This window comes from Microtus oregoni, unplaced genomic scaffold (assembly GCF_018167655.1).
Source record: "Microtus oregoni isolate MIOR12 unplaced genomic scaffold, Mior012 000019F_ref0000042, whole genome shotgun sequence".
Taxonomy (NCBI): domain Eukaryota; kingdom Metazoa; phylum Chordata; class Mammalia; order Rodentia; family Cricetidae; genus Microtus; species Microtus oregoni.
Window position 1 is genome coordinate 38,115,766 of NW_024543078.1, and position 15,062 is coordinate 38,130,827.

The window sequence follows — 15,062 nt, forward strand, 5'->3', positions numbered from 1 at the left end:
CGCATGCCTTTAATCCCAGCACTTGGGAGGCAGAGGCAGGCGGATCTCTGTGAGTTCGAGACCAGCCTGGTCTACAAGAGCTAGTTCCAGGACAGGCTCCAAAAAAAAACCCACATAGAAACCCTGCCTCGAAAAACCCAAAACAAAACAAACAAAAAAAAAAGTATTTTCTGCCTCTAAAGTGGTAGTTTTTGCAGGTCCCTTACAGTCCATGTTCAGTCCTACTGAGAAAGCATATCTTGATGGCCGGCTCTGAGGTCATCTACCGAACTTTCTAGAAGGGTGTATTTCACCAGAGTCCATGCACAGTTTATATGTGCCCTTGTTGTACCTATGCGTACAGATCTGTTGATGTTGTTGCTTTGTTTTGTTTTGCTGTTTTCGTTTGTTTGTTTTCCAGAGACAAGGTTCTTTGTGTAACAGCTCTGGTTGTCTGGGAACTCACTCTGTAGACCAGGCTGGCCTTGAACTCACAGTGGTCCACCTGCCTCTGACTCTTGAATGATGGAATTAAAGGTATGACCACCACTGCCTGGCAATTCCAGACCTTTTTAAGCATGTGTTTACATCTTACTAGTAACTTCAGAATAGGAGCATATTAGTGATCGTGTGCACTGTGGGAAGCCAAGGCATGCCACAGGCTCTGCGGGTTCTTCAACTCAGTGGATGTGAGAACACAGCCTTTGCTGGTGACAGGTCACATAGGCATGCCTGACTGGCTCCAGGGAACCTGGTGAATCTGTCCCAATGGGTTCCCACAGCAAATGAAACAAAAATGGGCATACAAAAAATGTTTTCATTAAAGGGATGTTTAAAATGAAATGCTGGGAATTATATTTTATAGGATATGAGTAATTGTCTGGCATATCCAGAAAGGCAGTTGTTATTAAAGCCAGGAGGCTCAGGTGGCCTTCAGCAGCTGGACTGCAGGGTACCTGTGTGGCTCCCCACGTTCCCTCCACTGGGCTCTTTAGTCTCATCAGTTTGGACAATTCTTTGTTTGTCGCTGCTGTTGCCTTCTCTACCTTGTCTCTCCGCGTAGGCGAGTGTGTTCATCTGCCTGGCTCCTCTGTGCCCCTCACTCCGACTCTTCGCTCCTGCTTCTGTTGAGGCCTCTTCCAGCTTGGCTATCCAGTCTCCTTTACTAGGCCCTTCTTGCTGCCTTCTATTGATTCCACTCCGTGAGTTCCAGACAGAGTAGTTCCCAGCTCTTGTGGGTATTTATATGTGTGCTTAAATTAAAGATTCCAATAGTTAAAATTCTCCTTATGTTCATGTTTCCCTATTTTCTTTCAATGGCTAAAATTCTTTCAGTCCCTTTCTACCTTGTCTGTAGATCTTTCTCTAGTGCCCCTTTGTCTTTGGGGTCTTATAATTTGACATTTTTCTAAGCATGCCTCACGACTTATGAGCTGACATGTTTCAAAGTCTCCTGAAGTTAACCCTGGGTTAGCTAAAGCATGAACAGAGGGACTATGGGAAAACGCGCCAGGGCCTCTCCTCATGTGGCCATCAGAGCACTGTGCAGCTGCACTGGTCTGGTCTCTTCAGCCACTCCAGGGGCCCGGTGACTCTTCAGCCTGTCACAAATGTGGGCGGCAGGCAGTACGGACAGACCACTCGTCCCTCTTACTCCTCCGTGGCTCCTCGACATCCAAGTTGGAAAACTCATGAGTTACTAGAAAACTGGTCAGCGTGCCAGGATTTTTCCAGGTATCCAGATGTTCACCTGCTCAGAGCACACCGGGCAGACACCGGCAGACCCTGACATCACCTGTGTGCTAGGCCCAGCCTCATGATCCAAAGGAGTAGGCGCTGCCACATCATCTCCGTTGTCTCTACTCCAGAGAAGAGGGAGGTGACGGGCTCCTTGGTAGGTAGCGGGGCTGAGATCTGGAACCAGGGCATTGTTCAAACTCCCTGACCGAAAGCACAGCTTCTTCCCTCGGTGACAGACACGGGGAAACCGAACTACACAGATTCCCTCTGTCCTGTTCCTTCCCTTTCTGCTGGCTCCAAGCTCCACCTCACTCCATCTCTGTTCTCTGCCTCTATGCTTGCTGCATATACTTAATATTTTTCAAACCAGATTATTATTTTTGGAAATAGAACACCGAATAATGGTCATGATGAGCTGAAAGAATTTAATATCAATCAATAAAAGATAGAGAGTATGAAAATGCATAATCAGTTTTGTGAAGAATGACGCTCCATTTAAATTCTATTTTCTCCTTGTATTCAAATCAGAAAATTTGGTGTTGATTCCGACTTACATGTTGGAAGACTTGTCCGAGTTTCTATATGGTGTGAAAACTGCAGGACACTTGTGTCTTTCTCAGAATCAAGGTAAGGCTCGCCTGTGTAGAAACACGCTTGCATCTGAGAGCACATAGAAACCAGTGTGAAGACAGGGTGGTTGGCAAAGTCAGGTCCTGGGAGGCATGACTCCCTTGGGGTACTCCCTCCCCCCAGGTGCAGCAGGTTCCGGGAAGCTGCATGCATGTAGACTCATTCCTGTGCCCTGCTTTAAAGGCCAAGCCAGAATTCCCCACATACGTTCTGTGTATTCAACCACAATTAGTGTGCTAAGTGACATCAGAAGTTTCTCCGCTCGAGGAGATCTGACAGCCCAGAAAACAAATCACGCTTGGATTACAAGGTGTCAGAAGTAGGCTTCCTGTATTATGAATTATATAATTCACCCTCAAGGCAATTTTCATAACTCGATAAACTATCGCAGGAAAAGCCATTAAGCGTTAGACCTACTGCTGAATAATACAGACTTCGGGAGATGAGCGTGATGCCATAAAATGACCCGTGTCTCAGCCTCGAGCAGAAGAATCCATCTTACCCACCTGCTATCAGCATGTCCCTTGGAATGTCGCCTCTTGCTCTCTCCAGCATGGAAATAAAAAGTGGCTGTAACCAAACCAAAACGTACACGTGTCTGCATGTCCACCCCTATAGCCCTAGACACTCCTGGTGGTCCTTTCCTTGAAATGGAGCAGTTACAAGGGCTGGCTTGTTAGGCGTTTGCATTGCAATGAGTAATTTTGTCAGATTGATGTTTGTAAGTAGCGACATACGGTGCCTATGCTCAGGTAGATAATTGATGTAAGCCCCAGTGAACCAGACAAAATGGTGTTTGTGCCTTGAGGCCTTTTCAGGGATGATGGTGTAGGAGTTCCTTGCAGCTTGCTGGCTTTTGAAGATGCTGAGGTGTGCTGAGAGAGAGACGGTTATTGTCAGGCCTGTCGGCTGAAGGAAGCTGGGGCACGCCGCTTTAGGAGGATTCTATGCTGCAGTCCAGAGCTACCCTCAGTGGCCATCCTGAAGTCTCCTGGTTGTCCCCACGGCATGGCGGGAGGTGGAGGAGGAATGAGAGGAAGGAAGAAAGAAAGGGAGATTGGTGTGGGATAAGGGAAGAGGACTTAGAAGTGTAGCTAGAGGAAGGAGCTATTGTTCTGGGACTAGGAGTTGTAGGAATGGTGGGCTGCGTTCCTGCCACCCGGCTCCTGGCCGCCTGGCTAGCTTATGCCCCGAAATAATAACACACAAATTGTATGAAACACTGCTTGGCCCATTAGCTCTAGCCTCTTACTGGCTAACTCTCACATCTTGATTAACCCATTTCTAATAATCTGTGTACCACCATGAAGTGTTAGCTTATCAGGAAGATTCTAACCTGCATCCATCTCGGAGAGGAGAGCTATAGTGTTTGATTCACTTCCCTTCTTCCCAGAATTCTGTTCTGTCTACTCCATCCACCTATGTTCTGACCTATCAGGTCAAGCAGTTTCTTTATTAATTAACCAACAAAAGCAACACATAGAAAGAAGACCCACCTACATCAAGGAGTGTCTGAGAAACGTGGTAGCTTGGCAGTGTCCTGAAGTCTTCTAGTCACCAGGGCTCCAAGTTTTACTCTTCTGCACTGAGAAGTGGGAAGAGCCTGGGTTTTTTGTTGTTAGTTTTGGTTTGGTTTGAGTTTTTTGTTCGTTTGGTTGGTTGGTTTTTTGTTTTGCTTTATTGAGACAGGGTCTCTCTACGTATCCCTGACTACCTGTCCTAGAACTCACTATGTAGACCAGGTTGGACTAGAATTCATAGACATCTGCCTGCCTCTGTCTCCCAGGAGCCACCATGCCCAAAAAGAGCATGAATTTTAACTGAGTCCTTGCCTTGAGAAGACTCATAAGACAGTGATGTTTTTATGCATTCCTCTTCCCGCTGCTCCTCCTCTTGCTCCTCCTCCTCCCCCTCCTCTTCCTCTTCTTCTTCAAATGGGTCTTGCTGGAGAGGCCAGGTTGGCCTTCAACTTCCTATGTAACCCAAACTAACTGGCTTCAACCTGTGATCCTCCTACCTCTGCCTCCTAAATACTGGGGCTATGGATGTCCACCACTATACCTGGCTTTATAAAGCCTTTTATTTTAGAACATTTGTAGACTCTCAGAAGTTGTAATAACAGTAAAAAGAAGTTGACAGAGATCGTTCTGAGACAAAGCAGAGGAACTCACTCACATCTCCTGGGTCAGGAGTTAAGCACTGTTAACTATGGTTAAATACTGTTGCATGATGGTAAATGCCGTTGGAGTTATTCTGTGTTAAACTTCTACGAAGTCTTTGCTATGAATGACCTTTAGTGCCTTCTGCCGAGAATGAAAACTGTCCAGAGGGGTGAGTGGCTCTTTCCTATGCCTGGCAGCCTTGGGCAGGAACCATCAGACAGGCAGCCCTTTCACAAGCAGCAGCTAGACTGTCCTCAAAGTAGCCAAGCTGCTTTGGACACTTTGAAGTCACTCTGAGGACCCCAGCAGCTACAGAAGACCACTATAGCCAGAACACACCCCTGCGCTCCCTCTGGTATTGAAACACTGGGTTTCTCCTGAATGACCTTTTCTTGCCTCCTTTTGATCTTATCATCTGTAGACTGAGATGAGCTGGGAACTCAAAGATGAAGTGGGACTGAGTAGTAGCAATAATGAAGCTGGCAGCTGTGGGCTGACTCCACCAAGGCAGGGACAATAATAATAACAATAGCAATGAGATGGCAGGTGGAGAATTCCAGAGAGTAGGTGGAGAAAATGGAAACCGGAGACAGTAAAAGATGGCGGTAGAGGGGAAGAGAGCAACACCTGAAGAAAGGTGTTGGGAAAGGCTAGAGAAGAGAAACTAGAGGCCCTGGTGGCTAGATGGGGCCCAGCCTTGGGGCCAAGGTTCTAAACACCCTAGTTCCACAAATTCTAATATTAGCTGTTGTCAAGTGCGGAAAGCCCCAATGGTTGAAGCCTAAGAAACTGTAACGTTAGTTACTCAGGGCTTTTAACTCTTGGGGATATAGGTCTGAGGGTTCCAGAACCCACTGCCCACTACCACCTACTGCTGGTTACAGTACCTGCCAAGTTGAAGTGTTACTTGGGTTAAAGCCCAGAGTAATAAGCATGTAGAGCCTAGAGCAAAAGTGCCCTAGCTCTCAGGACTCGGAACTGTAAGCCTCTGGACGTGCCAAGCCAGGTGCTAGGTCCTAGACACCGAAGCTCTTCTCTTCGCCTGTGTGTAGCTTACGTTTAGGTGGAGCTAGAGGACCCCAGCCAGTTGGCTGGCTTGCTACAACTCCGTGGGTGTGTCACGGAGGCTTGGAGTATGCCCTGGGGAGAGCGTAATTAGCTGAACTGCGGACATTGTGTTGATTTCTCCAGTTTTTATACACACCCGTGTTTCATTTTGTTTTGTTTTACAGTAATGGGCATTGAACCCACGACCTCACACGTTTGCACTTGCCACAGAGCTACGTCCTAGTACTGAAGACATGGTTTCTGGAGACTCCATAGCAGCTCATGGTTTTGTGGATCTGGTCTCATAACTGTCATAATTTTGCTGGAGCACCGAGTCCATCTGCTGGGGTTTAAATAGAGTGTACATCTCTGTGGTCTTCCTTTGGCTTCTGAGCTCCTGGTGTAATACACCCTACTGATACCCTGGGACTGCATTCCACCCTAGTTCTCCTGGGTCTGTTCTTATGGTTTGTCGATGCCATGGCCGAAGGCATGAGGACTGGTGTTCTGTATGTGTCTTGGGTTGGTGACCATATTCATGTTCCTGGGGACATATCCAGTACAGCCTCCAGACAGTCTTACGCTCCTCTCCAAAGTTCCTCTGGTGTTACCCTTCAGGGAACATTAGAGAAAACCTTTTTTTCCCTTTCTTTCTTTCTTTCTTTCTTCCTTTTCTTTCTTTCTTCTTTTTTTAATTTGAGCCAAGATCTCACTCTAGCTCACTATGTAGCCCAGGCTATCCTCAAATTCATGGCAGTCCTCCTGTCTCAGCCTCTTAAATGCTTAAGGAAAGCTTTCAATGAAGGTTTCTCAGATCTCCACAGCAATCTCCAGACTTGTGACCCTGTGATCTTGGTTTATGTTCAAGAATTTTCAATGAGAATTAGATACCTAATGGTAGGCAGTGGGCCTGGCATCTGACCCTGGAAGCATCAGAGGCAAAGATCTCTGCCAGTCAGAAGAGTAGTCTACCAAGGTCCCCGTGAAGCAAGAAGGACATGTTCTTCACATCCAAGCTGAGGGACAGGGCTAGGAGGATATTCCCAGAGTGACCTTCTGGGGTCAGATGCTTAGGCAACTTCAGAATTCAGTGGCCGGAGGAGTAGGCAGTCCTGACCCAGAAGAAAGGCCCTGGCAGACCACAGTGAGCCCTCAAAGCTGTTTCAGTTTGCGCCTGGGATGTCGACGAAGCTCATGTGTTGAGGCTGGTTCCCTAGAGTGACACTGAGAAGTAGTGCCTGTTGGGAGTCCCTAGGTCACTGGGAAGCTTCCCTAGGAGGCAACAAGACCTTAGTGCCACTCCTTCCTTCTCTCATGCCAGTCACAAGGCACAGCTCTGCTGTGCCCTCCTTGCCATGATGTGCTAACCTCATCTTGGTCCCTAAACAGTAGATCTGCAGGACCATGCACGGACATGCTCAAAGCTGAGACAAAACAGTCCTTTCCTGTCTCTAGGTCATTTGTCTCAGACAGTTTGTCACAGTGACAGAAAGCTGACATGGACATAGATGAGGGTAGGGCGCCCACACTCAGGTTCCCGAGAGGCCCCTGTTCATGATCTGTGGGGAGGAGCAGAGCGAGGGCCCCTGTGGTTGTGACAGATCTCTGGGCGCTGCTCTGAACATCCCCACTCTGTCATGCTGTCTTTGTGTGGTAGTCTGGAACGTGTGAGCACTGTTTTCATGCTGCTTTGCCTGGCAGCTGAATCCTCAGCACAGATCCCATGAGTCTGTCTCCTCCTCTCTGGTCCAGGACCCACTTTGCAGCCATGATGTCACTGTGGGTTCTTGTGAATCTGTGACTTCTACTTGTACATACCTATGAGCACCTCTGCTGCAGGGTGACCAGGAAAGGTAGAACACACCCTCTGGCATTTGTCAGAAACACAACTTTTATTCAAATGCAAAGGGATTGGTGACAGAAGAGGACCAAGTTCCCCAAACTGTCCCCTTCATCTGTTTCTCCTGTGGCTACTCCTCTTTTAGCCACAAGTGGTGTGAAGCTGCATTGTTGGCCTCCAGGAGCAGGTGCAGTGGTAGCAGTGGGCCTGAGGTATCTGACAGCAGTGTGGTTGTGGGGCTCACAGGCTTACCGCATCCTCTGCCTGTTTTCGGCGTGCCTGCTCTCTGCGTTGACGGCAGCCTCTCGCCGCAGTGATAAGTTACATGGGACATTTTGGAGAACAGACCATGAGCCTCAGGGACCACACGGTGGGAGAAGCAGCCTGTCTCTTACCTGCCACTGAGGACCTCTGTGTCCAGAGCATTCATCAGCCCAACCATGGTGGGAAATGGTGCAAAACTGCCCAAGCTCCTCTCCCTGTCTGCATGTGCCTCCCGGGAACATTTGTGGCCCGGATCTGAGTCCAAGACTTGAGAGGACCCTAAGGGCTGGTTACTGGAGTCTGGGTTTAGACACAGTTATCAGGGGTACACTCAGCCTTTTCTTCAAGCTCAGGGCAGGGGGTCCCATTGTTAGCAGGTTGAACACGGACGTAACGAGTTCTGCTCTTGGCTCCCAACTTTCCACATGGTCCTCCACACAGTCCCCAGGATGACCAGAGGGAAACCTCACAGTCCAGCGGTGTCTCTGGAACTGGACAAAGCCCAGGGGAGACCCAATGAGTACTATACAAAGAGATACTTTGAAAAAGAACAAGAGATTATCCCCATATGTGCGTCAACCCCAGGAGACTCCTCCAAAGACCGAACAAAACACTTGCTCTTCTCGGGAGTGTAGAGCAAGACGCATGACGGGTATCACGAATATACACTCAAACAAGAACCAGATGACTGGCTGGACTTGTTCCTCTCCAGACGTAAGCTTCAGGAAACCTTGGCTAACTTGTGACAGCAAGGGTCGTGGGATCTTACCCGCTATGGAAGAGGCATTACAACAGCAGGGACCTCTCTGAGGGGAGGTGACTCTCTGGCCCCAGTAACCTTCATAACTGACATTTCTGAAGTCCTACAGATGCCAGGAAACCCTTTGGGTTGTGGAATCTTACTCCCCACACACACCCAGGAAGCTCAAACATTTTCAATAGTGTTCCTTTTGATTATGTCTCCTCTGCTGCTATCATATTCACAAATTTAAAAATAATCAGTTTGGGGTTATGTGGCTAAACAACCTGGTAATTTCCATTTTCCAGAGCAAAATGCGATTGCCCGTATATCCACCATATGCTAAGCCAGCCAGCCAGTCAGCAGAGAACAATCATCTACAGAAGACCAAGAGACCAGGAGACCAGCCACCGCCACTAGTGTCATGAGAGGACAGTGTGGTGCTGGCAGCAGTAGCCAGGCTAATGGCTCCCAGGGAAGGACCCCGTTTTTTATGAGTCCTTGTGCTGCTGCAATCAATGTGTAGAGCTCCCAGAAACAAGTCAGATGTTGGAAGAATTCAGAAAGGAACAAAAAGAGATTGGGGATGTCAGATACAGTACCCAGAATATTCTAGAAAATTCAGTAGGCCACTCCTGAAATAGCCCTCTCCTCGGAGGAAAAGGTGAGACAGGGCCTACAAAGACCCTTTAGAAAGATGAACAGACCCAGTTTTTACCTAGACCCTTGCCTGAGAGCGAGGGTTCCAGGCAGCCAGCCTTGATGAGATACCTGAGCCCCTATCTTCCAGGTATAGCTAGATTCCTGAACGCTTGCAGCAGCCCTGGTCTGCAGGGAGAGCTTCCCAAATGGAGTTCTTGGACCCTGCAGATTCCTGAGGGGAGCAGACCCAGGATGACCCGTGTGTGGCCGAAAGTGGGAGAGGTGCAGATGTGGGCCTAGTGGGAGCTTCCTGGATATACTCATCCCAGACAAGGTCTGGTGTCTGCTGCTGAGGAGACCAGATTAGCAAGGGAAACTCATGTGGGCCATGCCAGGTATTCTGCCCCTACTCCACTGACAGGCTAGCAGTCATGAAAGCATGAGAGAATTAGGTAGAAGAGGTGGGCAGATGTGAGAAGCCCTAGCTACAGGCAATGGCTTTTCATGACGAAGAACACCTTGGCACAATTTGCCACGTTGTGTTCCTCAGATGTACTGGGTATGGAAGTGCTCAGCTGGCTCCTATGCCATCCAGTGGTAACTATGGGTAGACTTGCTGAAGTTCCCTGTCACCAGAGATGTGGTCCTCAGCCAGAGCGGAGGGCAGCGTCCACTCCCACCCTTTCTTCTCCGTGCCATCCCCACCTACTGTCCTTGCCTGCCCTTCCTTGGCAGTGTCCCCTGCACTCCCAGCATGCTACCTTCCCAGACCTGACCAGGTGGCTAAGTGCCCCATTGGTGAGTCAAAAGGACCCCTCCAGTGGCCTGCCTGCAAGTGACTCTTCCCGTAAGACTGCACTGTCTTCCCAGGTGACACCACTGTCTAGCGTTTACAGGACTGTCCAACAGGAATGGTGGTGGGAGATACACACTTCAAATGCCTGTGCTACATAGCCCATCAACAAGCTCATCCTTCTGCCTGAGGCTGGCCTGGCCAATGCATCAGGGCAGAGACCATCCCAAGTGGCTAGAGAAAATGAGTTGGCAGCTGAGGCTCCTTCAGCTCCTGCCAACAGGAGAAATGGCTTTGAAGTTTGGCAGGTCTTGGCTGATTCCTGCTCCTTAAGAAAATAAGTTATAGCCGTCTGGAGGGGTGCTTGCCCATTCTGGGGCCTGCCAACGGATGAGAGGCACTCTCTACTCTTCCAGTGTGAGGGACTGGAGAAACACAGCCTCAAACGGCCAGGTCTCTCTCTGTGGCCTCACACAAGGGCTGCTGGGCGTCTGACTGGCTGGAGGCTGCAGTGCAGTGAGCAAACTGTGATTCTCACTCTCAGTGTCCAGCTCCCTCGGCTCCAGCTGAGGCCCTTGAGGGATGAAAGCCCAAGGTGCCTATTAGCAGACTCTCTGGACTCTCAAATCATTTGTGGAAAGAGGAGAACCCTGGACTGGCCCTAGAGAATTGGGAACTCTGCACTGGCCACAGCCAGGCAGGACCCAAGTCTCCATGGAAGTATCATGAATGCCAGGCTTCCACCAATGCCTTCCTCTCTTTTGGCTAACGGAGGTAGAGGTGGAACCACCATCTGAGTTTTCACTCCATCCCTATGGGCTGTGGCGTGCAGGCCACTGCATGCATTTCTGGTGCATGCTGTTTCCTAACCATATCTGGGGTCTTTCTCCGTCGTTCAGGGTCTTTCAACAGTAGATATTGTCAAAGTTTTACCTACAGTATTTGAACCCACCAAATCCTAAACCTTTAAAAATTAATACCATCTCCTAAAAAGTGACAAGACTTCCCCTTTGAAATTGCTCAGGCTCAAGTTTCCTGTGACCTTGGAGTCCTGGGAGAGTCTGTGAACTCAGAATCTATGCTAAAGACAAGGGCTAGCCTAGGGCAGAAGGAACTCACCTGTTGTACCTTATTTTGGGCTTTAGGACCTAGTGTATGACCTTGGACAGAGTATACCCTACAGGCTCAGGGGAACAAGTTGTGGCTTCTCACCCCAATTCAGCCAGTGGTGACATGGAGTAGTGACATGGGAATGAGCTCCAGCATGCTTTTCCAGCCTGTCTACCTGGGGCTAACAGAAGACGGGAAACAAGGAAATTACCTGAGAGGCTGTCGACAATTTCATTGCCCCTGCTGGCCAGGTCCAGGGAAGGTGGGGCAAAGGCCCTGGGACTCTGCCGTAGCCGCACGAAGGTCACTTTGGCAATGGGAGGCAAGGACTTCAGGCGTGGGTAGTAGAATGAGTTTGCTGGGTGACTGGGTGATGAGGATGTTATCTGGGTGACAGAGGAGGAGAAGCTGCCACAAGGGTCTGGGAGGCCCACTTTCAAGTGTCTGTTTGAGTCAGTACCCAGCATCAAGCAGGACAGTGCCAGCAAACACTCCCAACTTGGGTATCATCTGAGTGGCTCTTAAGGCCAGCACAGCTGGAGGTGCCCACATGGCCTCTTGCCAAGATTGAAGAAGACTGGCCATTCCTTCCATCTCCCAGAGGCAACACTGCAGCTCCACTGAGACACCTGTCTATAGAGTGCCTGCTGATGCACCGGGCAGGATGACACACGCCTCCTCACTGGAAAGGAAGGGCCGTACAGGCCCCGGCATCGGGCACTTCTCTCTATAATACTGCCAGATCCCAGGCAGACCAGCACCCCACTCTCAACCAGCAGACACCAGAAACAGGATTATTCTCCAAGGAGAAGCCAAAGTCTGGGATGCCCAGAGGTCCCCCTGAAACAGCCTGCCCTTACAAATTTTCTCAACCACGCCGACCACCTTCTTTGTCCCACCATGGCGTGGGGAATGGCTAGACATCCTGTGCCGTGGGGAATGGCTATACAGCCTATGCCGTGGGGCAAAGACTGTGGACTACTTACCTCTGTCACTGTGTCCTGTGGGATGGTGGCAAAGTTGGGGGAGGAGAAGGTGAAGCCACTGTCCGTCCCTGCATCGTGAGGATAAAGATCGAGGACCACCTGCTCCTTCCAGCGGCCCCCCTCACACAGGTCCAGACTGTCGACGCCCACAAACCAGTCAGGGCTGGGGACAATGCGTACCACGAAGGACACCTGGATGGGAGCAGAAGGCTCAGCAGCTGCAGCCCCAGAACACACCCTCTCCTGGACCAGCAGAGACTTACCAGCGAGTGCCTGGGGTGCACCTCTAGCTCTGCAGAGGTCTGCCCGGTTCCACTGGGGACTGCGGGAGCTGAGAACACGGCATGCACACTCTGGAGCTTCTCTCCGGCAGCTTCGATCTCTTTCATCAGTGCCCAGGCCTCACCACGCTCGGCAAATTCCCTCAGCCCGTTGCTGACATACTCGTTCTTCCTCCACATGCTGTAGTCAGAGCTGTGAGCCGCCCCTGAGCAAAGACCTGACTGCATGAGTAGCCAGCTGGGATGAGTAGCATCCCCTGGGAGCTACAGACTTCAATGCCACGGGGCTGACCACGGTGGATACCATGCCTCCCCCATGTCAGCTCCCCAGATGAATGACAAGGAGCCACATCCACCCCTAACACAGAGAGACAATATTGTCTTTTATACTTAAGTTGTTAGGATAGGACACACCTGGCTGGGTGACCCGTGTCCCACCAGCGTTCCTGTACCACTGTGCCCTCTGCCAGCCACTAGTATGGTGAGTAATTAGCAAGTGTCTTTTGTGTTGAGAGTTTCTTAGTTGAGAATAACCTGTGCTGTGTGCTGTGAAGTGGGCAGCCAGCAGGCACTGTAGCCTCCTGGATGGGGCAGAAGGAGGAAAGGTGCCCTTACCCAGCAGGGAGGACCACTGTGCAGGGGGCCGGAATAGAGGATACTGTTTGGGGAAGGCTGTCTGGCTCCACTTGCCGGTGAAAGTGATGCTGTATCTAGCCAGGGGCCGGGCTGTGCAGACCGATTCTCCCCCCAGCGGCTGGCCTGTGGCAGAGCCTAGCATGGCCAGGAGGAAGGCCCAAAGAGCTCTGCCCAGGGAAACACTCCCGTTTTCCATCACCTACAGCAGGGGGAGAGAGAAGTGTTGGCACCTTTAGTCCCAAGAAGGCCCCTGCCCAGCCAGCCCCAGAAGAGAACAGAAGGAACTTCCAGATTGGTGAGACACCATAAACACATGCCTACTTCCCCAAAATGTTCCTGCAAGAGTTTCCCCGATTCTATCCAGGAAAGAGAAGGGTGCCAGGTTATGGGGTGCGTGGTTAGTTTCACTGCCGGTCTACAAAATCCTCAGGGTAACGTGCAGACTCACAGCCTCCAGGGCCGTAGCCCAAGGCACAGAAAGAACCTAAACAGGCTTACAGCTATCGCTACCGAGTGCAGCACACAGGAGCCGCACTCTCCTGACTGCTCCACGCTGTGTCTCCACCACTGTGAAGTGTGCCTAGCACATACACTTCATGTACTAGCTATGCACGAGACTAGACCAAAAAAGCCCAGGTCATGCCCATCCCCCCAGGGGAGTCTGGAGTGTCACAAATTCCTGCTCCAGGAGCCCCAGGCCTCTTTGGATGTGTACACCGCACTCACCTGGCAGGAGCAGCGGGGCAGCCTGCTGGACTGTCAGCTGTAGGACAGAGCCCCTGAGATCCTATTTATGCCCAAGCTTAGGAGTGCCTCTGGCCAATAAAGAGGTCCCAGCTCTTTCTGTCTTCTGCCTCAGTGCCGGGGGAGCCCCCAGAAAGTGACAGCGGGGACTTGAGACAAGAGGCGTTTCTGCCTGAGTGCTGCAGGGCTTTTCTCCTCAACCCTCCCACAAGTTCTGACAGCCTTGACCTGCTCCAGGCTGAGCTCACTCTCCGCCCCCTCCGGCTAGCTGCTGCCCTGCCGCACCCCTTTCTTTGTCTTCAGCTCTTTCTCCGCCCTCCTCTCTCCTCCCTCCTCCTCTGGGTTGTAGTTGTGAGGAGCTCTGTATTCAAGGATAGGAATCTGGGGCCAGAGACCACACTGGGGCCTGTCAGAACTTTGCCACAGATGCTACCAGAATATGGCCCACACTTTCCACTTGGAGAGTGTGTGTGTGTGTTGGGGGGTTGCTAAGGAGCCCCAGGTCTACCAGCTCAGGCTTTAGGACTCTGGGTTTCAGCCAGCCAGTCTCCTCTTTCTCATCAGGGTTTGAGCTATACAACATAAAGGCTCATGCGCCTACCAAATCGGAACAGCTCAGGCTGTCAAGACCCCCTTGTTGGTGTGCTTTCTCCTGGCCTCCAGGCCACTGTCCCTCCTTTGGACAGGATAGTATATTCTGGGGTTTACTGCAGCTCAGTGTCAGGAAAACAGTTTCAAAACTACCATGGAGCCTAGGAACTAAGGAGAGAGAGGAATGGAGACATCTTACTCAGCCTCTGCCGGGTCCCCCAGACACACCAAAATATCCAGAGAGCTGATCCAAACACATTCTGGGTTTTGGAACAAGTTAATGTTTGACTGTCAGACAGACAGTAAGAGAGAATAAATAGAATCAACGAGGCTAGAATGCAAACAAAGCAAATGACTTCACCCTCATTGCAAATAAATAACACAGCCATTGAGCCGTAACTGTGAATACAGCATTTAGGCTGCAGGCCTAGAGGCCAAAGACAAACCACTCCAGCACTTCTCAAGCCGTCCTCGGTGTGTTGGCACTGGCTTCCAGGCTTGAACGTCAACCAAGTCACCCAAGGCTTCTGTCTGTGGGTTCTAGCTCTCCACACTATCAAGTCACGGCAAGTACAAGGAAAACCTAACTCACTGAAAATAGCAAAGTTGTTCTATGCTAATAGAAACTGCACAATGTCTTAAGCTGAGCAGGTATATGTTACAAATTGATTAGAAATGTGTGACTCAGAAGCAGCACAAATTCCAGAGAGGAGATGGTTGTTCACTGTCTCTACTACAGCTCATTCGCTGAAGGTGCAGAGTGACGCTGTGAAGACAATCCAGCCTGAGTGGACATCAGGACCAGGACTCTCTTCCCCTTTTCAGGTAAAGGTTCCCTAAGGCAGCGTGGAATATCCCACTGTCCCTTGACAGAGAAC

At 50.4% G+C, this 15,062-nt stretch overlaps 1 protein-coding gene across 1 annotated transcript; it reads right to left on the reverse strand.

The window, feature by feature from the left end:
- Positions 1–7,440: 7,440 nt before the first annotated feature.
- LOC121459655 (spondin-2) lies at positions 7,441–13,786 on the reverse strand. The gene is made up of 6 exons (XM_041669577.1): positions 13,576–13,786; positions 12,829–13,048; positions 12,196–12,419; positions 11,933–12,124; positions 11,158–11,332; positions 7,441–8,153 (listed from the first exon to the last, which is right to left on the reverse strand). The coding sequence occupies exons 2-6, from the start codon at positions 13,043–13,045 to the stop codon at positions 7,969–7,971; spliced, it is 993 nt and encodes a 330-aa protein (XP_041525511.1). The 5' UTR covers positions 13,046–13,048; positions 13,576–13,786; the 3' UTR covers positions 7,441–7,968.
- Between the last annotated feature and the right edge of the window lie 1,276 nt (positions 13,787–15,062).

Bases quoted from the DNA above. Each gene is read 5' to 3' on its own strand.
- LOC121459655 (XM_041669577.1), bottom strand. From the start codon at position 13,045: ATGGAAAACGGGAGTGTTTCCCTGGGCAGAGCTCTTTGGGCCTTCCTC. The intron at 11,333-11,932 runs GTAAGTAGTCCA...TCTGTCACCCAG, and splicing joins CACAGGACACAGTGACAGAG to ATAACATCCTCATCACCCAG. The intron at 8,154-11,157 runs GTAATTTCCTTG...GGCTTTGTCCAG, and splicing joins AATTGTCGACAGCCTCTCAG to TTCCAGAGACACCGCTGGAC.